Genomic DNA, 24,029 nt, shown 5'->3' on the forward strand with positions numbered 1-24,029 from the left:
TTACAACTAAATTCAGGAAAAGAACTTTAACTTCTACTTCAACTTTTCATCTGCTAAGAGGACTGATTTTTTTAGTACACTGGCATGTCTGCCACCGTAGGTTTAAAAACAGGCACACATAAACCCAAGGGGACGTACCCGCTGGACACGAATGCCTTGGAGAGCTGCTACCCTGCAGGGGGTGGGCTGGTTGCCACTGCTGCCGAGTCCCAACTGCCCATTTCCATTGTAGCCCCAGACAAAGACCTGAGAGAAAACAAGAGACGCAATGCCCACAAAAGCCGAAAAACAGTCACGGCCTCTGTCGTGAGGTCAGCAGGACACTGAGAAGGCAGACGGGCTTTTTGAAGCGACCTGTGAAATGCCTTTCTTACCTCCCCGGTGTTCACCACTGCCATGGAGCACATCTGCCCACAGGCTATGTTCACAACCACTTTACTCTGTAAGCAGCCGGTGACTCTTCGCGGGATCGGCTGATTGGCTGTTGATCCAGACCCTACCTGCCCGGAGTTATTATAACCCCACGCAAATACCTATTTGAAAGAAGAGATCAGTAAATGAAACACGCTAATATACAGAGTGTCTCAGTGGTACTTCTGGCCTCATCTTTGCCCTCCAAGTGCTTGATATCCATAAATTCTCAGAACATAGACAGGGAAGTTTCACAGGATGCATTCTCATAAAATATATTACTTTATAAAATTAGGTTATTGGCATTATCTACACAAACAGCAATAATCAAATGTCATATAATCCTTATAAAAGATCTATTTTGCCTCAGCCATAATTTCTAGTATTTGGGGAATTTTTCTTTTTAATAACCCCCTTGAGTATAGCAACAGAGAAGTAACAATACATCCTTCAACATTGTGCAGCTACACAAATCCTTACCACATACAGGTACACGTCATGATATAAACACCATGACTATGAACTGCTAACAAGAGTAAGATGAATGTGAGGTTGGTGGTTATTTTAATTAAATGATCATAGTTCCATGCCTGCTACAGGAATCTATATAATCTTACTGAAACCTTATGATCAGTGAGATTTAGGCTGACTATTCTCACCTCTCCATCAGATGTTAGCACCAAAGAATGGTAAGACCCACAGGCCACTTCAATGACTTGCTTGTTTGACAGATTAGTAGAGATATGATAGGGAACTAGACCAGCATTAGTTGTCCCGTTGCCCAGCTGACTGTAAGCATTATGACCCCAGGTAAAGACTTCTCCTTCTGAAAATAAAAAGAAACATAACCGACTTTCAAAACAACTACTCATTATATGAAAGTATATGTATTACACACTCCCACAGATGGAAACTAAAAATTCACATGTGAAAGTTAATCAACTTCCCTATTCCACAAAACTCATTTTGTAAAAGAAAACATTCGGAAAGTTAAACTACATTCTGCCTCAAAGCAACAAGATGAAATTTAAATGGATTCAATTAAAATAACTGGAAGATAGGTTTTTGATAAATAAGAGAGAAAAGGCTACTAAGAGAGAAAAAAAAAAACAAAACCCAGATTGAAATTCAAGACTGTAAGATTCTCTGAATCTTAACTTCCTTATTTATAAATGGTTACCCAGTTAATTTTTTAAATCTTTATTATATTACTTATTGTGCAGTACAATACATATTCAGGGCTTTGGGGGTAATCCTAAGATTGTATCTCTTGATCTGGGTGGCAGAACATGGACGCATACTTTGTAATTATTTATAAAACTGTGTATATATATTTTATGAACTTTTAGGAATAAGGTATGTTTTAATGATAACGTCTTATCAGTCTGAATGCATGAAAAAGCCATGAGAATATTTAAGTCCTTATACTACTGACACCAACTAGAGCCATCAGTCATTATTTAACATCGGAATCACAGAATGTTAAGAGATAGAGGGGATCTTAGAATCTGGCTTTAATCTCTTTGTTTGTAGATCAAGAATCTCAAGTTCAAAATGTCCAAAGTGAGGTTCAGCATTCTAATGCAAAATAATTACACTCCTAAAGTAGGCTTACAGCACTGTCATTCTGATAACCAAAGTGCCAATAACTGCTAGATTCCATCGGCTACCTTTTCTTACTCTGATATCCAGATATGTTCATATTTCATACAGTCCAAAGCATAGACGAGTTCACAGGGCAGAGGCAGAAAGCCTTGCCCAGTCAAAGAGTGTGTTCTCAGTGTAAGGGGTGGTCCCAGGCTTGCTCCTCAACAAATGAAGCAACGGCTAAAATTCTACCCTGTTCCTAGGTTACCTGTGGTTGCAAGGACAATGTGTGGCCCACTCCCATAGCTGAGGCAGGCGATTTTTTTGCCACTTAAAGAATCCAGTCTCCGAGGTTCAATGGTGCTCTGGACATCACCTAATCCCAAACAACCACAGCAGTTTGTGCCAAGCACAAAAATCTGTGGGGAAAAACCACCGTTAGCTCAAGCAGTTCTACTTCCGACAAACCTATAATTACATTCAAAACAGGCATAGTCCCCTTACAGGAAAACTGCTTCATTATTTAATAAATAAGGATCTACTCTGTGCATTTTTTTAAATCTTAATGCCTTAGTTCCCCCAAGATCTTCAATTTAGCAAACCCATTACTAAAAATATAATGGCTGAATATTTTTCTTCAACATTACCTCATCATTTACCGTAGTATACAGAAGCTCATTGCTGGCACTGCCAAAGACACAGGCCTGACGAACTAACTGCAGTTCTGCCTCAGAACAAAGGGAGAAAATTGGCCACTTTCCCACATCTAACATCTTCAAAGATGACAGAGTAGCCTGGACTGGCTGAAAAAGAATTTTTTTTAATTATTAAAAAAATGATTCATAGAGAACACATTTTCTCTGCCCCCTTCTGTGTAAGAGTGCGCACTGGTGTGAGGAGAAACAAACCCTGTCTATTTTGGGGAATTGCTTTTACAGGTTTGACCACTTCGGACTGTTCTCACCACAACCAAGAGCCAGAGTCCCAGGATAGAATCAGATCTCACCTATTAATTTTCCTCAAAGACACTGGAGCCATCCAACGCTGAACTCCGGGGAGCTGAACGCCTGGCAAGCACTTTCTGTGGCAGTTATGTCTTTAAAGTAGCTTTGGAAAATAGGCTGGGGGTAAAAGCAGGAAAGAAGAGGGAATACTGCTGTTTCATCGGCTACCTGAGTCTTAGCAAAAGCAGCCCTTGGGAAAGGACAATGCCAAAGGTGACACCAAGGAAAACGTCCAGAAGTTTCAGTTCACGGGTCAGTTCTGACCATTCAGTTGGAGCAGTTGGTGGGTTCCCTCAAGCCCCTACTCAGATCTGGGGGCTGGTAGGAAGAAACACCCAGAAAGTATGTGCATACACTTGCTATGACTGCTGTAACAAAGAACCACGAACTGAGGGGCTTAAACAACAGAACTTTATTTTCTCACAGCTCTGGAGGCTAAATTCAAAGTCAAGGTATCAGCTGGCTTAGTTCCTTCTAAGGGTTGTGAGGGGAAGATCTATCAGGCCTCTCCCCCAGGCCTGCAGATGGCTGAATCTTCCAATATCTTTCACATCATCTTCCCCAAGTCTTTCTCTCTCTGTGTCTAAATTTCCCTCCTTTTATAAAGACACCAGTCATACTGGGTTGGGTCACCCTCATGACCTCCTCTTAACTAAATGATTTACATATGCAGTGACCCCATTTCCAAATAAGGTCACCTTCCAGAATAATGAGGTGTCTTAGTTCCTTTGGACTGCTAAACCAAAACATCATAGAATGAGTGGCTTATAAACAACAAAAATTTGTATTTTACTGTTCTGGAGACTGGGAAGTCCAAGATCAAGGCACCGGCATGACTGTGTTCTGATCAAAGTGCCCTTCCTAGTTCAGAGCCCGTGTATTCTATGTCCCCATGTGGTGGAAGGGACTGGGGGTCTCTCTGGAGCCCCTTTTATAAAGCACTGATTCCATTCATGAGGTTTCGCCCCTCATGACTTAAGCAACTTCTAAAGGCCTCACCTTCTAATATTAAAACCATTACCTTTGAGGGTTAGGATTTTAGCATATGAATTTGGGGGGGATAAAATCAAACCCAGCACAGCACCCATTAAGGTTACAAGCAGCCACACTCCCATAAGAGCATTCAATGTGGACATGATGAAGCTTCCTTAAAGAGAGCTTTTACATATTTGCTATGTGGTAAGTCATTTCAGTCATGTCCAACACTGTGTGAGCCCATGGACTGTGGTCCTCCAGGCTCCTCTGTCCATGGGATTCTCCAGGCAAGAATACTGGAGTGGGTTGTCATGTCCTTCTCTACTTGTTATACTGGAAATATATACACTTACACACTTTTCAACTTCCAAAAATGCTTAAGATTACAGTAAAATTACATAATGGCCAACAGGGCTATCAAATGGCATTTCCCTCAATAATCACCATGTCCTGTGCTGTGCTTAGTCACTCAATCACGTCTGACTCTTTGCGACCCTATGGACTATAGCCCACCAGGCTTCTCTGTCCATGGGGATTCTCCAGGCAAGAATACTGGAGTGGGTTGCCAGGCCCTCCTCCAAGAGATTTTCCTAACCCAGGGATCAAACCCAGTCTCCCTCATTGCAGGCAGATTCTTTACTGTCTGAGTCACCAGGGAAGCCCAAGAATACTGGAGTGGGTAGCCTATCCCTTCTCCAGGGGAACTTCCTGATCCAGGAATCGAACGAGGGTCTCCTGCATTGCAGGAGGATTCTTTACCAGCTGAGCCACCCAGGAAGCCCCAATAATCACCATACTCTACCTTTAAAGGAATAAAGAATTTTCTAAGGCCTGTCTTTTCCATCAGATATTAAGTCCATCTTACCAGATATACGTTCTAGTAGAGAGAAGATCAGACTAGCTAAAGGAGTCAGGGGAAATTAACTTATTTATTATAAGGACTTGGCTCACAAGATTATGGAGGTGCAGAAGTCCTACATCTGCATTTGCAAACTGAAGACCCAGGAAAGCTGATGACATAATTCAATCTAAGTCCAAAAGCCTGAGAACCAGAGGAGACCATGATGTAAACCCCAGCCCGAGGGCAGAGGATGAAATGAGATCTCCCAGATAAATCAGTGAGGCAGGGAAAAAAGGATGAATTCTTCCTTCCTCTGCCTTCTGTTCCATTCAGGTTCTCAACACACTGGAGGAAACTCGCCTACACTGAGAAGGGCAACCCATTTACTAAGTCTGCCAATTCAAGTGCTATTCTCATCTGGAAACACCCTCACAGACACACCCAGAGATGATGTTTAACCTGGGCACGAGGGGCCCACTCAAAGTTGACACATATAGTGAGCTGTGTGAAGACACACAGTGAAGGCCATGTGAAGACAGAGGCAGAGACCAGAGTGGGACAGCTACAGTCCTGGAACACCAAGGAGTGCCAGGAGCCAGCAGAAGGGGGAGGAGGCGGGAGGACTTCTTCCCTTGAGACTTCAGAGAGCGTGGTCCTGCCGACACCATGATTTCAGACTTCAAGCCCCCAGAACTGTCAGAGAATAGATTTCTGCTGTTTTAAACCACCTGAATTGTGGTGCTTTGTCAGGGCGGAAACTAATGTGAAGAAACCAACACAGAGGGGAAGCAGTTTGTCAATGCCAGCAGCATCACTCTCACGAGCTGAAGAGCCTCCCCTAGTGCCAAATCTGGCCACTGCTCCCCACTATGCCACTCAAACTGCAAGATCCTGTCCGGACAGTGATGTCTCCTATTATCTTTGGGGGCCCTGTGGCGCTAATGACAGAACCTTGTTATGTCAGCTTTGAATCTAAGCTTCTAAATTACCCACCTCATTATACTAGGACGGAATCTTATTTACTATGAGCCTCCTCTTAACTTCCTCCATTTTAATGTTTTTTCCTTTTTAAGTCTTTAATTTTCAGAAAGAACAATGTTTGGGATATGGCATGAAATATTTCATGGAGACATGCTAATGTGCTAGTTAAAAGGGTTCTTACATATTCTTGATACTCCTCATCTTCACAAGTGAAGGACACACACAGCGCTGTCCTCATTTTACCTGGGAGGAGCCTGAGGGTCAGAGGGACTAAGAAATCTTCCACATCACTAGCTTCTGAGCGGATGGACCAGATTTCTTTCCACACATCATGTGTGGCTGAGTAAAAAGTTCACATACAAAGTGACACTCCTGGCAGACCCAGTGTTTGCTCACACTTGTAGGGTCTGGGCTGTTGTGCTCAGGAAGTCTTTAGTGAACAAGGCAATGCCCACCACAGGTTGTCTTTCCAAGAACAGGACAGACAGCGACATACAACAAGAACATAAGTAGTATACAGTGATTGACTGCTACCTCATTTTTTCCTTTCAAGCAGATTTTTGGATTTTGATTGCTACAAAATCAAGTGGTTTCTTAGATGCCTAGACAGCATATTAAAAAGCAGAGACATTACTTTGCCAACAAAGGTCCATCTAGTCAAGGCTATGGTTTTTCCAGTAGTCATGTATGGATGTGAGAGTTGGACTATAAAGAAAGCCGAGCACTGAAGAATTGATGCCTTTGAACTGTGGTGTTGGAGAAGACTCTTGAGAGTCCCTTGGACTGTAAGGAGATACAACCAATCCATCCTAAAGGATCAGTCCTGGGTGTTCATTGGAAGGACTGATGTTGAAGCTGAAACTCCAATACTTTGGCCACCTGATGCGAAGAGCTGACTCATTTGAAAAGACCCTGATGCTGCGAAAGATTGAGGACAGGAGGAGAAGGGGACGACAGAGGATGAGATGGTTGGATGGCATCACCGACTCAATGAACATGGGTTTGGGTAGACTCCGGGAGTTGGTAATGGAAAGGGAGGCCTGGAGTGCTGTGGTTCATGGGGTCGCAAAGAGCTGGACACGACTGAGCGACTGAACTGAACTGAACTAGAAGCCTAGAATCTGGCTGTCAATCCAGCCAGCTCCTTAACACTTATCTACAAATCATTAGTTCTGAGCTTTCCTCCTGGCCCACTTCTACAAAATCTATGGTACCCAACCCATAACTCTACTGACCAGTGGGATTCCGGTGTGTGGATCTGTGACATCACCTGCAGTGGTACATTTGGTAAAGAAGGCTACTGGGTGAGAGAACACTGGGTCTGATGGTATTGATGAACATTTACCAAGTATCAGATACCAAGACAAAAATACATAGTTATTGCCTTCATGGAGCTCACAACTTAATAGAAAACAAATAATTACAATATAACCTAAATACAACACAAGTGTGAATATTGCTTTTTAAATCTCTGCCAGAAGGCTGGTTGCTGGAGGTGAGTCATCAAAATTCATTTTTTTCTAATTCTATGGGGAAACTTTTTCATAGAAAACTGATGATTTCATTTATAAAATGCACTTTTTAAATATTCTTTTCTGAAGTAAATGTTTAACATCACTCTCAAGGAATTGAGCATCTTTGTTCTTTGAAGAAAAATACATTCTTCTGTCTGGCATAATCATGAGCATATATAGTTACATCAGATCAGATCAGATCAGTCGCTCAGTCGTGTCCGACTCTTTGTGACCCCATGAATCGCAGCACGCCAGGCCTCCCTGTCCATCACCAACTCCAGGAGTTCACTCAGACTCATGTCCATCGAGTCAGTGATGCCATCCAGCCATCTCATCCTCTGTTGTCCCCTTCTCCTCCTGCCCCCAATCCCTCCCAGCATCAGAGTCTTTTCCAATGAGTCAACTCTTCGCATGAGGTGGCCAAAGTACTGGAGTTTCAGCTTTAGCATCATTCCTTCCAAAGAAATCCCAGGGCTGATCTCCTTGCAGTCCAAGGGACTCTCAAGAGTCTTCTCCAACACCACACTTTAAAAGCATCAGTTCTTCGGCGCTCAGCCTTCTTCACAGTCCAACTCTCACATCCATACATGACCACAGGAAAAACCATAGCCTTGACTAGACGAACCTTTGTTGGCAAAGTAATGTCTCTGCTTTTCAATATGCTATCTAGGTTGGTCATAACTTTCCTTCCAAGGAGTAAGCGTCTTTTAATTTCATGGCTGCAGTCACCATCTGTAGTGATTTTGGAGCCCAGAAAAATAAAGTCTGACACTGTTTCCACTGTTTGCCCATCTATTTCCCATGAAGTGGTGGGACCAGATGCCATGATCTTCGTTTTCTGAATATTGAGCTTTAAGCCAACTTTTTCACTCTCCACTTTCACTTTCATCAAGAGGCTTTTGAGTTCCTCTTCACTTTCTGCCATAAGGGTGGTGTCATCTGCATATCTGAGGTTATTGATATTTCTCCCGGCAATCTTGATTCCAGTTTGTGTTTCTTCCAGTCCATACCCTGTGTGTGTATATATATACATACACACACATACTTCAGGCTGCAGCCCATAGGGTCACACAGAGTTGGACACAACTAAAGTGACCTAGCACCTATGCACGCATACACTGTATATAGTAAGAGTGTACGTAAGGATACACACACTTTAGGAGCCTCAATCACACCATAGCCAACCTGCATGACAGCAGGCATCTCTGCAGAAGGCACCCAACCACCTCTGGATCCAACTGTTAAGTTAGGGATTGGCTGAGCAGGAGCCAAGAGTAGGCAATTTAAAAAATCTGTAGGGGAAAAACACACTATAAGGGCATGAAAGCTTGACATTTACATCATTAAGATCCTGTCCCTGGAATCTGCATCCTGGCCTGGACCCTCCTTTTCCCACACAACTCACCAACACAGCTGAGAATTAACCCTAGGCCAGCTCACCTTCACTACTTTGCTCACATCCAGGTCACCTCTCTCATCTTTCACGGGCATCTGTTTGGAAAGGCAAAGTGGTGAGATTTTAATATTAGCTCAAGGAGAACATAATTAAGGAAATACATCTCCATAAAGTTAGATACCAAAATGCATTTTATTATTCCTTTGAGTGTGTGCTCTCCGTATTAACTCTGCTCCTGCATGCATACAAAGAACAAGCGAATTATGATACTTAACTATGGACAATTATTAAGTTGCCACAATGCAATTTTACAATACAGCATATAAAAACAGAATTAAGATTACATAGCAGGCATGCATAGTCAAAAAAAAAAAAAAACCTTCAAAAACAACAGCAGATACCTCACCCTTTAAGGATTTCCTGGCAGCATAACACCATGTAATAAAGTAATTTCGTTGCTAATGCTGTGAGCCTGTTATTTCACCAAATCTGTTCCCAGAAAACAACAAAGAAATCTTCTATGAATATTCTGTAAGACTTTCAGGTTCTACAGACTGCTTTTCAAGCTACTCTCCTACAGAAGCTCATAAACGAGCACTTCAACTCAGCGCACAGCAGGACCACAGCTCGGGCTGCTGTCTGTGGTCCACAGTGCTGTCTTGTACACTGTGCCGGCTGTTATAATGATTTACGTCTTTTACAGCATTTTGACTATATTTTCTAAAAAGTGGAAAACAGAAAAATGAAAGTTAACGGTGGCAGTTAACATTAAGCTGTTAACACTGAAAAGATGTTTCATAAATTTAATAAAATCAACACAAGATGGAGATGGATGTGCCTGCTGAAAGATGTGAAACTTTCAACGTCAGTTGGGACACTGACCAGAGTTAAGCTGGTTGACTGTAATGTTTGGATGTGACAGAAATGAAATAAAGAATATCTGCAATGAATTAAGGATGTGTCATCCAAGATTAACTATTTTGAATTTATTATTATTTTTTTAATCTCTGGCAGTGGAGCAAACATTGTTCAACCCAGACCCTTCTGTAGGACAGCATTATCTGTGGAGGGTTTCCCTGGTGATTCAGCAGTAAAGAATTTACCAGCCAATGCAGGAGATGCGAGTTCCATCCCTGTGTCAGAAAGATCCCCTAAGGAAGGACATGGCAACCCACTCCAGGAGAACTTGCCTGGAGAATCCCATGGACAGAGGAGCCTGGTGGGCTACAGTCCATGAGGTTATAAACAGTTGGACTCAACTGAGAGACTAAACAGCATTATCTGTGGAAGTAGGGGTGGCCTCCTCCTCATCCAGCTCAAACGTCACCACCTCTGGGAACCCCTCCTCTAACCCTTGGACAATCCCCACATTCCCTGCTGGCCCCCAGGCATTCTGCACATCCACAACAGTGAGCTGCCAGCATCTTAGCCACTACACTGTGAGCCCCGCAAAGAAAGACACTATCTCAATGATCTTCCTATTGAATGACCAACAGATGTTTGACAAAGTTTCTTTTACATGACAGAAAATACATGCTCCACGGGCATGATTTTTCTAACCTTGCCACTTTTTCCATAGAGAGCATAGAGAAGGAAAAGTTCATCTTCCACATAGTCCTCCATGGTTCTGTGTAGTCCCTGAGGAAAAAGTATGTAGTAAAATCAGGATACCATGTGTCGAGTGAAACTGGATAGGTTAAAATTACTTTACTTCTAATTAATGCTTCCCTGATAGTTCAGTTAGTAAAGAATCCGCCTGCAATGCAGGAGACCCCGGTTCGATTCCTGGGTCAGGAAGATCTGCTGGAGAAGGGATAGGCTACCCACTCCAGTATTCTTGGCCTTCCCCTGTGGCTCAGCTGGTAAAGAATCCACCTGCAACGTGGGAGACCTGGGTTCAATCCCTAGGTTGGGAAGATCCCCCTGGAGAAGGGAAAGGCTACCCACTCCAGTATTCTGGCCTGCAGAGTTTCATCGACTATAAAGCCATGGGGTCGCAGAGTCAAACACGATGGAGTGACTTTCACTTTTCACTTTTCTAGTTAACAGAGAAAAGAAGCTAAGTTTCAAATATAGTGAAGGGAATTAAGTTTGGGGCATGGGCGTTAACAGCTATAAAACATAAAAATGTTTTAACTGTTGTTCTCTGATGAGAATCCTTCAGCAGAGGTATGTAAAATAATCCCAGGATAAACGTATATTCCCTAGTAGAAGATAAACATCTACTAGGGAATGAGTAGAAAATTTTCATTTCAGAGTTTACTTCCTAGAGGTAAGAAAAAATAAATTTTGGACCTTGGTCAAACTTCCTCTGGGCCTGGAAAGTTCCAAATCTCTGTGAAGAGCAGACTTATCAATTCTCAGCTTCACTGAAGAATATATGATTTGCTAAGTGGGGAAAAAAAATGAATGAATGAAAAGGACAAAAGGATGAATGAACAAATGTGACTGTGTTACCTTAGACCTTAACAAAAAATCTGATAAAACAGCCGCCAAGCATGTAGCCATTGCACTGAATGTTTTTGCCTTAATTAACTGTCTCCACAATTACTACCTTCTACCACATACAAGTAACAGCAGAAGCAGCCCTGTCACAAAATATGCAGGATGTCTGGGATCTGGTTAAACTGTTACACAATTATCACTAAAAATAAATAGGAATAAATATTCTCTCTCCCCCTAAAAGCAATTTAATATAATCATGTCAAACAATGTTGACACTCTGATTTACTAGGTTGGCTTCTATTTACTCAGATAAAACCCAGAATTCAAGTGCTAACATCGGAACATCTTTCTTGAAGTTTGTTACCTACAAGCAGTTAGAGCCTAGCAATAGATAAAAGCAATCATCAAAATAAGAGTAACTCTTAAAAGTGTACTTATCGATGTTTTATATTCACTTGAGGATACTGGTAAAATTATGTTTTCTTCAGCTGTAAAAAGGTCTCTTAGCATATACAGAATAATAAATGATACCTTCAGAATAACAGTTACTCAAACTATGGCAATAATACAAATCATTACTTCTCATGTTTGGAAAAAATACACTTGTTGAGAAAAGGATCACTTAGACCTTCCTCACTTATAAATTTATAAAATTTGATCTGGCTGCCAATATGGAAAAAATCATTTCATGTGGCAGTTATTCCTATATCATCTATCTTCTCTATTAATCTGCAAGCTCCTTCCGAGAGGGGACCATGAGCCCACACACTGTAACTAGAGAGTAGCCCCTGCTCTCTGCAACTAGAGAAAAGACTGCGCAGCAACGGAGATCCAGCACAGCCGAAGATAAATAGGTAAGTTATAACAAAATAGAAAAAAAGGGAGGGGATCATGACCCAGTCACTGCTATTACCACCACAACACACGGCTCAGAGGAAAACATAAGATATTTGTTGAAAGCATCTTTTGAATACACCCTTTTGTTGACTGCAGACAGTTTATACTGGAGTTTCTTCTCTTTTTGCCTCATCCTAACTGGAAAGATCTTTTCCATAGCTGCCCCCAGTTTATTGGAATAAAAGATAAAAAGATAGGTGAGGGAAGAGAAGACAAAGGAGAAGAGCAGAGGAAGGGAATTCAAAGGCAAAAAAAGAAACAAGAGAAAGAAACCAGATCTAATTAGAGAACTGACTGCCTCTTGCTGGACTTCAGGACACCTTTGTTCCTAGTAGAAGGAAATCCTGCTAATATGCTGAGATCACACCACAGTAATCCTGGGGTTTGTTTTGTTTCCCCACCACATCCCTCCACCACTGTAGATAACTAATTTCACTGGTTTCTGGTTTGCTTCTGTTTCTTTTTGCAAAATAAGTATATATATTTATGTGTTTTTATTTCCCAATTCCTCCTTATACAAAAAATAGCATACTTCACATACTCTTTTGCGATCTATTTTTTTCACCTAACAATGTATCCTGGAAAGTACTCTGTATCAGCTAATTGAAAATTTTAAATACCAGCATATCCTGGATGCTCAAGGAAACAAAAAAATAGCTCTTCTCAGTGTCTTTGATTAATTGCAACTATCTTAACTCTTTAAAAATTGGAATGGTGTAAAACAGGCCATTCCATTTATTTGACTAATCAGGTTAAGACATAATTACATGTATGGCAGATGAAAATTACCATACTCAAAGAAATCACATTCAGTAAGATTCAATTAACACTAAATATAATATTAACTTCATTTTTGTCAGAATGCCTTTGAAGATTTAAAAATGGTTCACAATTAATTACTATTATGCAGTACTATGAAAAAAAAGTCAAAATCTGTAGCACTGTGGAAAATGGGTTTTGTTTTTCTTTTTTCTGGTCTTGTTGCATATTACAGCATCTTAGTTCTCTAATCAGGGATTGGACGCACACCCAAGGCAGTGTGTGGAGTCGCAACCACTGGACCACCAGGGAATTCCCTGGTTGGTTTTTTAACATTATTCTGATGTGATATAAATATAATAGAGAAAACTAGCTTCCCCAGTTTACACTACTTGAAGAATACAGTTTGTGGAATATATGTGCAGATTATAATCATCTCATCTTGTTATCTATTTGATTTCACCTAGCTATTATTAATAACAATGTTATAGTAATATATCAACATATACGTCTTAAAATTCATTAATACACATATAGAATACCACATCAATGATGGGATAAATATGAATTCTAAATAACAGGAACAATAATAATAGTTAAAATAAATAGTTACCCAAACTATTGCCAAACACTAAGTGCCTTATCTCATTTAATCTTTATAATAGCCAAAAGAAACAGATATCATCATTGCCTCTGTTTAACAGACATATTTCAATACTTTGACCAACAGTCACCAGCCAGGCAGGGTTGGAGCCAGGATTCATTCCAATGCCCTCGATCTTGGGACTTTCCCCTGTACTGCAGGGATATTTTAAGTTTTCTTGTGTACATTACAGATGGTTTCATTTTGTACTGACTGGTTGGGAATATTCCCTCCAAAAATGTTTGTATCTGATTGTTTTAAATTTCTGGAGCCCAGTATTCAGTCATCTTTAATCCCCTTCCTTCTAGATTTTTGTGAAGTTGTATTCTAGAGTAAGGTTAATATGACTGAAAACAGAAATATGTAAATAAATTCTATTACAGAAAAATAGAAAAGAAAAGGAACATACCATCTTGCATAGAACATACCACTGGCTTCAAAAAGCCAGTATTTATCTGAGAAAAATATAGTTTAAAAATTGTATCAGTTAAATTTACTATTAGAAAGTCAGCAATTGAGGTGCTCAATTATAAAAAGAATTAATATTATAAAATATAACTTTCAGATATTATAAGTTTGGGGACAAGGCCTCAACAATACGGACACTGAAACTTACCAAAAGACACTTAAGGTTTAATCTACAGTATTTCAACACAGAAAGTGCAAGGGAAACCATCTGGAAAAGGAAAAAAGCAAACTTTTCAAATTTTGGAAGAAGGTATAGAAAATATCTTTACGATCTTAGGGCAGGGAAGGATTTCTTAACTGAGACACAAAAGCACAAACCACGAAGACAAGACTGGTAAATTTTACCACACTAACGCTTAAAACTTTGGCATTATAAAAGACAAAATGAACAAAAGGAAAAACATGCCACAGAGTTGTAAAACATATTTTCAACATATATAACTGATAGCTGGCAAATAATTTGTATCCATAATATATAAAGAATACCCAAAAGCAGAAAAAGAAAGACAAACAATCCAATTTAGAAATGGGAAAAGGACAGAGGCAAGGCACAGAAGAAGAAATTAACAAACATATCCACAGAATGTATCATGGAAATGTAATCACAATGAGATAGAACTCACCAATCAGATCTGCAAAATTAAAGGGGATAATACACAGTGTTAGTGAGGATAAAGATCAAAAGGCACATTTTACTCATATTACTGGAAGGAATGTAAACTGGTACAATTACTTTTAGAGCAACTTAACAATATTTAGCGGAGAAGGCAATGGCACCCCACTCCAGTACTCTTGCCTGGAGAATCCATGGATGGAGGAGCCCGGTAGGCTGCAGTCCATGGGGTCGCTAAGAGTCCAACACGACTTTCACTTTTTACTTTCATGCATTGGAGAAGGAAATGGCAACCCACTCCAGTGTTCTTGCCTGGAGAATCCCAGGGACAGGGAAGTCTGGTGGGCTGCCATCTATGGGGTTGCACAGAGTCGGACACGACTGAAGCCGACAGCAGCAGCAACAATATTTAGACCAGAACAGTATCTTTCAAGCTTTTTTGATACATATCTGTACCTGAAACAAAAGTTTCACAAAATAATTCTTACCCTTGCTACATGAGATACTAAGGGATATCCTCTTTCCTATTTTTTTCTATTTTACATTATTCTATTCTACCCGGGAGATAGTGAAGGGCTCCAGGAGATAGTAAAGGACAGGGAAGTCTGGCATGCTACAGTTCACAGGGTCACAAAGAGTCGGATACAACTCAGCGACTGGACAACAGTTCTACTCCTACCCTAATTTATCCTTTTCTATTTAATTTTACAATGTTGGTTTCAGCCCACTAAGATAACTTCAAGATCATTAACAAGTCACGTCCTGGAAAACATTAGCCTAGATGAAACTCTAGAGCATATACAAAATTGTTTGCAATAGGAAAACATTAGAAATAGTGCATAGAACTGATCAACAGGCTCCATCAACAAAATTTACAAATTGTACATACTGCACAACAATTAAATTATCTAGAATCAACACAGATTAGTCTCCAAAACAATTCTGATCAAAAATCACTGTCATAGAATAATGCATATGATACACTATTTGATAAAGTTTTAAACATGCAGAAAACAATACTATTTTAATGTGTAATGGATATTGACATACCCATGGCTGGACTTTGATGGAAATGTTTTCATAACAAAGTTCAGACCAGAGGTAATGCCAAAGGCAAAATTTGCCACGTAATTCTATCAATGAATTAGTGTAATTTGGTTTTTCCAATTGACAAGAAAATCTTCAAGATTTTAAGCTTAAGTTAATCATCGGAGTATGAAGGAAGGATACAGTTACCCAACAGTAAGGAAAACAAAATTGCAGAATCAGAATAAACCACTCTAATACTGTCTTTACCATGAACATAGGAATTCAATGAAGGCTTGATACTGACAATTCATAAACCACTATTTCTTTCATCATAAGATAAAATTCTACCAACAGCACAGGAAGATATTAACTCAATAACATAGAAAAAGGAGAGTATCTTAAAACGCCAGGGAAGAAGGATCTGAAATAGGAAAAAAGTGCATTACAACGTGATTTTACTTCTGCTCTCACTCTGCTTGCAAATTTCCCCCGTTTCTGAACAGGAGGGAGCCCCAGGGCAGAGGCTGGCATTTGCACCGGGAAACTCTTCTTCACAGTGACAGTGTCACGGCAAAAGATCATCCCATATGATACCCACAATATATGCTGCTTTACTGTTTTCTCCTTATGTGTATTTTGGGATACATAACTTGGCTCATGTATTTACTGAATTACTCAAATTAAAAAGTGCCTTGTGCTTTGAAAAATAGTTTCTTATGCATTTCCTCATTTTGTTGAAATGTAATGAAAGAACAATGTTATTATGGAATTTTAACATACTGATATTTTGCCTTGCAATATAAAAAGAAATAGAAGAATAAGTACCTTTTCCAGCCAGAAGCTCCTGCTACTGACATCTGCCTTCAGAGGTTCCAAACAAGACACTCAAGAGCCAACGTTTCAAGTTTTTTAGGAGTAATTTTCGTTTTTTCCGCCACACCACATGGCATGTGGGGTCTTAGCTCCCTGACCAGGAATCGAACCTGTGGCCCCTGCAGTGGAAGCACAGAGTCCTAACCGCTAGACCACCAGCGAATTCCCATAAGAGTAACTTCCAAAACCAAATATATATCAACTTAGGTAATCTTTTGCATGACATTTCCTACTTTGGCTGTTTCTCTTAAACTTGTATAGTTCAATAATTTATTTCTAAACTATCCCTGTTTGGGACAGATAACTCCTTTCTGTACATACTGTATTTTGAGAGTTTTATCTGTACTTTTAATAATAACACAGTTAAAGATCAGTGGACAGGACGACAGTCTTTCAGTAACTGAACACAATAAACATACTCATTCCTAATCCTCTTGAAGAACAGATCAAATAATTCATTTTTCTGTACAAAGCATATAATAAGCAATCTCTACATGTTATTACTGGTAATCAGTATTATTCAGTGTTTGTTAATATGGCAATGTGTCATATTACTTGATAATACCTCTGACCTAATTAATTAAACTGATAAATGGACATTCATTTGCCTAATTCATTCAACAGATATTGATTTAGTGCCTGCAGGAGGCACTAAATTGAAAGCAAATATGTAAAAAAATAAAAATAACATGGAGCAAAAGGATATCCAGCTCATAGCTGCCTGTGTCAATATTACCCCAACCCAGTAGTAAGCATGGGCCTTAAGCACTAATAATCTAGACACACTATCTATCAGAGAATGCATTTTCCATGGGAATTGTTATTGTGCAGTTAATTAGAAGCTCCTAAATGCCGGTACCTGTTCTCTAGAAGTGATCCCAGAAGAAAAATGAAAAATAAGAAAATTATTTTTTTGCAGAGAAAGCCTCAAAGCTCAGTTGGTAAAGAATCCGCCGGCAATGCAGGAGACCCTGGTTCGATTCCTGGGTCGGGAAGATCCCCTGGAGAAGGGAAAGGCTACCCACTCCAGTATTCTGGCCTGGAGAATTCCATGGAGAAGTCCATGGGGGTCACAAAGAGTCGGACACGACTGAGAATAAGCCCAGTGTCATACATTTTCAAAATTCAACTTCACAGTATGAAATCAACTCTAAAGCTACGCTGGAGAAACTTAATATATAAAAAAGTTTTCTTGCAATACAACGCTCAACGCTTTTTCAACAAATCTGCCTATCTGGGCAACACAGCTGATGATGCTTTTATAATCAAAGAAATAGGGCATGAAGGAAAACCAATGTCTTTTAGGACACCAGCATACAGCTTACAGAATCAGTGTGTTAATGAGCTCCAGACCAAGTAAATGTCAATGGAGTAATGATGGTGCCCACCTGCATGCTTACCTGAGCCCTTAAATGGTATGTCTTCTGAAAGTCAGAAGTAATATAAAAATGTATAAATGTAATATAAGATAATTAAACATGATCCCAATTATCCCTTGCCAAAAAGAATGGTAGGCATAACTTACCTCCACTTGAATGAGGTGTCATAAACCAATGACACTAAGATCCCTCCTATAAAACTGCCAACTAAAGTGGGTCAATTATAGACAGGATGGACAAGACTGAAAAACTAAAGGCCCAACTAAAACCAAAGCACAACTTCAAAGGGAATGGTATTGCCACATGTTTAAGATAAACAGCAAAATGACTTATGAAACACAGAAACACAGTTGCCATTTTAATGATTTCACTGTAAACAGTTTCCAAATTTCACAAAGACTGATGAAGCAGATCTTCAATCCAAAGCAAAGTTGCATTTAGTTGGAAGAGATTACCGAGCTCATCAGCATTGATCTTTTCAGAGAAGCACAGCAAAAGTGCCACTTTCAAATATGAAAAATCATCAACATTAACTACACAAATATTTTTAGATTGCAGCTCAAGACGGTAAAGAATCTGCCCACAATGCAGGAGACCTGGGTTTGATCTCTGGGTCAGGAAGACCTCCTGGAGAAGGGAATGACTACCACTCCAGTATTCTTGCTTGGAGAATACCATGGAAAGAGGAACCAGAGTCGGACACAACTGAGCAACTAACACTTTTACTTTCACACACTAGCTAAAATGAACAGGTACTTGAGACATTTGTAAATCCATTTGAAATTTAGATCCTTATAGATCTAATATAATTTTTTTTAAGCCCTTTAACATGCCTATTAAAAAGCATCCTGTTAAAGATCTCTGCCCCACAATGTAACTTTAACATGGCCTTCAACAAGGCCAACAACCCTTAGCCTTGGCTCATTTCCATTTGCAATTCACACTGTTCAGTCAAATACACTCAGCATAATACAGAATATATTATAATGTGATCACAATTCATGATTTACTCACATACTATCATCCACTGGTACATGTCAGCTCAAAATGTCTTCCATGGGGACATATGCATACTAGATATGAGTTCAGGTTAGATCAGCAAGGCTGAGATATATAAAAAGTACACTCCAATGTCAGATTAATGCTGAAAAAAACTATTATGTCTTAAATTCCCTGGAGACTTTCATGTTAAGATGAGCTCGCCACGTGAATCAGACAAATGTCCCTTCTGAATAATGAAAGCAAGGAGGATCCTACCAGCCTTCCATTGAAGGACACTATGAATATCCCTTTCAGAGAAGGAAGTTTACCTGCTCCCTTTAAGTAAATATCCGCATTTAGGGCTGCCCTGGTGGCCCAGTGATTAAGAATCCACTTGCCAATGCAGTGGACACAGGTTTGATCCCTGGTCCGGGAAGAGCCCACATGCCACGGGGCAACTCAGCCTGTGCGTCCCAACTACTGAAGCCGGTGTGCCTAGCAAGAGAAACCACGGCCGTGAGAAGCCTGAGCACGGTAACAAAGAATAGCCCCTGCGCAACAGTGAAGACCTGTGCAGCCAAAAACAAACAAGCAAACGTATTAAAAAAAAAACAAAACCTCATTCAGCCCTCCATGTTCAGCTTTGAACAGGAGTCCCTGATGTCACACTGCAACCCTGATCATTCCATTCCATAATTCCACTCCCTTTCAAAGAGATTCTCAAATCTTTCCTGGTCAATTCTGATTTACAGGAAGTCAATTTCAGTAAACCTCAAAGGTAACAGCATCCTAGGGGCATTTTAATTTCACTTTAGCCATGTGATAAATCCAAAATTAAATATGACAAACTCCTAGAGTCATCAGCAAATCCCCTGGGTACTCTACATTTATAGTGCTAGATTAATAGCTTTTGATGTTTAAACACAGTGTCTGTAATCCACTTAAGTAAAGGACCCAAAGGGAAAAACACTTCACTTTCTAAAACTGTTCCTCTCTATCAGCCTCTTTCTCTAAGCATCCTTTAATTATGTACTGCAATTTGGCCAGGCTTGTCTGGTTCATTGAGAAACCTCTAAGAGCAATAATTTAGTACCTTAAAGCATGACGTCATATCAGGTGACTCTTCAACACAGTTTCAAATAAAGAAAATCAATGACTACTCATACAAAACAACTTCACCTGGTCATCCATAGTCAGAGGGACATAAAGAAAACAACTGCAAAGTGCAGTAAAATGTGAAGAGAATACACATTTTTCCTCCACCCATCTGCAGTATTTGTTTGGTTCATCTTATCCATTCAAGAGCCCACTCTCTTCATCTGATGTGCTGCATTAAACTGTAAAACCATGAATATTGTGGAGTTTTTGGAAAAGATTTTTTTTCACCTATCACAAAGGACAGTTACATTAGCCACAATGGACATGCTGTGGGGTCCCATGAAATACACAGTAGAGAATGGTGGGGAAAAAAAGTTTTCCCAGAAAGATAATTCAATTCTAAAAACCAGTTCTCCACCATGAATGTCACCTTCAGTATATCCTTCAGACTTAGCATAACCACGCTCTTTAAAACTGCAACCCACATCTAAATTCTCACTTCCTTTTCTCTGCCCTCCTTTTTTTCATTTTTTTATAGCCCTTACAATTTTCTAGCACAATAAATAATTAAATCATTCTCTGCTAGAATTTAAGCTCCAGAGGAAAGAGATCTTTGTCTATTTTGTTCACTGACTTACTCTAAACACCTAAGACAATCTTATACAAACCAGTCACTCAGAAAATGTTTTTTGAATGAATGAATGAATTTACATTGTGGCTTCAGTATAAAATATTCTAGAGCTAAATACCAATTTCATGTGCACAGTTAACAAAATCTACTGGGACTTCCCTTCTGGTCCAGTGGCTAGGACTCCATGCTTTCAATGAAGGGGGTCCATGTTCCATCCTTGGTCAGGGAGCTACATCTCACACGCCTCCACTAAGAGATTACATTTTGCAACTAAAGATCTCACATGCAGCAACAAAGACAGAGGATCCAAAGTGCCACAACCAAGACCCAGGGCAGACAAACTAATAAATAAATGTTAAAAAAAAAAAAAAAAGACAGTGATAGGTGCTACAAAGCCAAATAGAGGATTAAAAAAAAAAAGCCTAAGGGGATGGTGAGTGAGAGAAGTGCCTTTGTAGATGAGGTAGTCACCTTTGAAGTGATGGCAATTAATTGGGTGCCATGCAGATTTGGGTAGAACGGTTAAGTGAACTTTGAGTATGGAGAAAATGCTGAGGATGGAGGCAGATTTGGTAAGTCCAGAAACAACAGTAAGGCCTGTGCAGAATGAGTGGAGTGTGCAAGAATGTGGTATCCATTACTTCTGCGTGCATGGGTGCTAAGTCCCTTCAGTCCTGTCAGACTCTGCGAACCTATGGACTGTAGCTATCCAGGCTCCTCCTTCCATGGGATTCTCCAGGCAAGAATCCTGGAGTGGACTGCCATTTCCTTTTCCTTCCCCACCCAGAACCAGGGTGTCCTAGGTCTCCTGCACTGGCACATGGGTTCTTGACCACCAGCGCCACCTGGGAAGCCCCCTATTGCTTTTACCCACACTTAATACCGTGTATATCGCCTAACGCCCTGGAAAAGAGATTACATTTCACCTAGAGTACTCAGATTCTCTGATAGTAAATGCTTCTATTCCAGCCTCCAAATAGCTGTATCAGCACATCATATCAGATTACAAGGCACACAGCAATATTGTTAAAAATCATTCCAAGAACAGCCACAGGAGTCACGAAACTGACCTAAGTACCACTGCCCCGGAAGGTGCAAAGCCCAGTAGGAACGTAGTACTAGAAAGGTGTGAAGCTAGGAGGCTCAATAAACATCAAACAGTGACTGTCACTTCCTAGTTAGGGGGAAAGATCTTCGTGGCAAAGCACTGTTTGAGAACTCTACTCCCTTTTACTCAGCTCTGACAAAGATTAAGTCGCCAAGCGCAGTACCAGTCAGTTCTTCGACATGCGTTTTGTTACAGTCCTGGGCTCGAACTGTTCAGACATATTATGTAATTTCCCAAAGAACAAAAAGCAAAAAGTTCCCTTTGAACTCGCCTTCCAACTCAGGAAGTTCTTTCTCCACCTGGGCGGAGCACTTGGAAAGTTTTTAGCGTCTCAAAAAATCTCTGCTTCCAGGGCAAGTATCTTCCAGCTTAAAATAAAGACTGAAGGCTATTTCTCCCCACCCCCCCACAGCAGTTCCCAAACAGCTTGGCCTAGCTTTTAGTCAGACTTCCTGCACTATCCCTTGACCGAATGTTGAAGGCAAAGTGAGTTTAGCGCGCCGGTTCGGGCCCGGAAGCTGGGGGAAATAGAGATGTACAGGACGGGAATCCAAGATTGAGTGACGGAAACGAAAACCGCAGCTTCAAGGAGGTGCGGAGAGCGGGAAAGAAAGGCGAAGCCCCGAGGCAGTTGCCTCACCCGCGCTAGCCTGAAGAGAAAAAGCCTCCAGGCGGGTGAGGAGCCCTGGCGAGACGCCACACGCGACCCTCGCGGGGCCGCGCCACTTCCGCTAGTGACTCACGCATGCGCACCTCACGCCGCCTCGGTCTGAGACCTGGGTCGGGGTACGATCCCAGGGCCGCGCGCCGTGCCACCGCCCGCGGCTGTGCGCACGCACGCCGACACCTGAGCCCCAGTACCGGGCAAGAGTGTCGCCCCCGAGCCCCGCGCCCAGGCCTCGCCGGAGGACTTGCGCACGCGCAGACACGCCTAAGCAAGCGGCCCCGGGCGGGGCTCTCGCCCCAGGGGCTACTCTCACAGCTGCCGCGCCCCGAGGTCGGGCAGCGGGGGGCGGGGAGAGGTGGCTTCCCGCTGTGGGGATCTGCGAGGGGCCGGATTCGAGCCCGGCACCCCCTCCTGACTTCCTGCGCCATCCCCTCTGCCCTTACCTCAACGCAGGCCCGAACCACATCCGCTCGGCCTCCCGGGTCGCCGTTACTGCTCGGTTGGGGGACCGGCGCAACAACCAGCTGGCGCCTCCCCCAGAAGCAGCCGGGCCTCGGCGGGATGCGCCCGGATGCCCGATCGCGGAGGGAAGAGGGGGGAGCGGACCCGAGGGGAGGGGAGGGGAGGGGGCCGGGCGATGGCGCCTCGCCCCTCCTCCCCGCTGCCCCCCTGCCGCCCCCGCCCCCGCCCCCTTTCTCGCCTGTGAACGGACCCCTAGTACTGGGCACCGGTTACCCCGCTGTGTGCACCTCTGCCCTTTTCTCAGGGATTCCCCTGTGGACACACCCCACCTTCTCCAGGCTTCTGGTCCACAAAGTCTTGGGAATTCGGAGATGCCTGACCCGGAAGGATGAGGCGCACAAAAGATGCTGGGGCAACCTCTTGTAGAGTCCCTCTCCCCAAGCCAGTGCTGGCTTTTCGACTGGTGGTCCCTCCATTAGGGAGTTCAGATCACTTCTACACACGGTTTCCCTGCTTTCCCTTCACTGCTGTGGGGCTGAAGTCCTGTACCTTTCTAATCCAAAGGCCGAAATAATGGGTGATGGGAGCTGAGGCGGTGACGTAGGTAGGTTAAGGTTACGTTGGGTCCTTTGGAACAACCGTGCTCTCCGTTTATTGATCTGCAGTCATTTCTTGTATTACACTGCACTTCTCTTGGTCTTCGTAGATTTTCGTAAAATACATCACAGCTTTATGTGTGTGTTGTTAGTCGCTCAGTCGTTTCCGACTCTGCAACCCCATGGAGTGCAGCCGGCCAGGTTCCTCTGTCCATGGGATTCTCCAGGCAAGAATACTGGGGTGGGTTGCCATTCCCTTCTCCAGGGGATCTTCCCCACCCAAGGACTGAACCCGGGTCTCCTGCACTGCAGCCAGGTTCACAGCTTTATAATGTGCAATAATTTCTTCCACCTTTCTACAGTGACTTTCGGCCTAAGTGGGTTTTGGTATTGATGAAATGCGCTGTAACTGATGTTGTTAAGCTGTTCCTATGAAGTAAACTGGTTTCTTTTACACTGGTTTTTTAACACAGATTTTGAGGTAGGAGATAGATGGGCTCCAGGTTGGAAATTTACAATCAGTCACACTTCTGCTTACAATTTTTGAGATAAGGGATAGATGGGCTCCAGTTGAGGAATTCACAGCCAACAAAAACAGGATACATAGCCAGTCTTTGTCCCTCACCTCAGGGGAATAATCATTGCGAGGACAAAGAAAGGAAAAAAAAAAA

General features: G+C 41.7%; 1 protein-coding gene across 11 annotated transcripts in view; it reads right to left on the bottom strand.

Moving 5' to 3' along the window:
- The window catches only part of RCBTB2 (RCC1 and BTB domain containing protein 2), a 42,445-nt gene extending 19,617 nt beyond the window's left edge, over positions 1 to 22,828 (bottom strand). Inside the window, exons 1-9 of one of the 11 annotated variants that reach the window (XM_061434610.1) lie at positions 22,744 to 22,826; positions 11,005 to 11,097; positions 10,270 to 10,347; positions 8,754 to 8,804; positions 2,646 to 2,801; positions 2,267 to 2,417; positions 1,071 to 1,237; positions 375 to 533; positions 139 to 246 (exon numbers count right to left, since the gene is read on the bottom strand). In XM_061434610.1, the coding sequence (XP_061290594.1) occupies positions 139 to 246; positions 375 to 533; positions 1,071 to 1,237; positions 2,267 to 2,417; positions 2,646 to 2,801; positions 8,754 to 8,804; positions 10,270 to 10,332 (855 nt within the window). In that variant the 5' untranslated portion in view covers positions 10,333 to 10,347; positions 11,005 to 11,097; positions 22,744 to 22,826. Of the gene's footprint in view, positions 1 to 138; positions 247 to 374; positions 534 to 1,070; positions 1,238 to 2,266; positions 2,418 to 2,645; positions 2,802 to 3,004; positions 3,120 to 8,753; positions 8,805 to 9,115; positions 9,199 to 10,269; positions 10,348 to 11,004; positions 11,098 to 14,069; positions 16,351 to 22,386; positions 22,471 to 22,743 lie in introns of those variants that run through there. The other 10 variants (XM_061434606.1, XM_061434609.1, XM_061434611.1 and 7 more) reach the window with 10 other exon arrangements.
- Positions 22,829 to 24,029: the final 1,201 nt, after the last annotated feature.

Source organism: Bos javanicus, chromosome 12 (assembly GCF_032452875.1).
Source record: "Bos javanicus breed banteng chromosome 12, ARS-OSU_banteng_1.0, whole genome shotgun sequence".
NCBI classification, from domain to species: domain Eukaryota; kingdom Metazoa; phylum Chordata; class Mammalia; order Artiodactyla; family Bovidae; genus Bos; species Bos javanicus.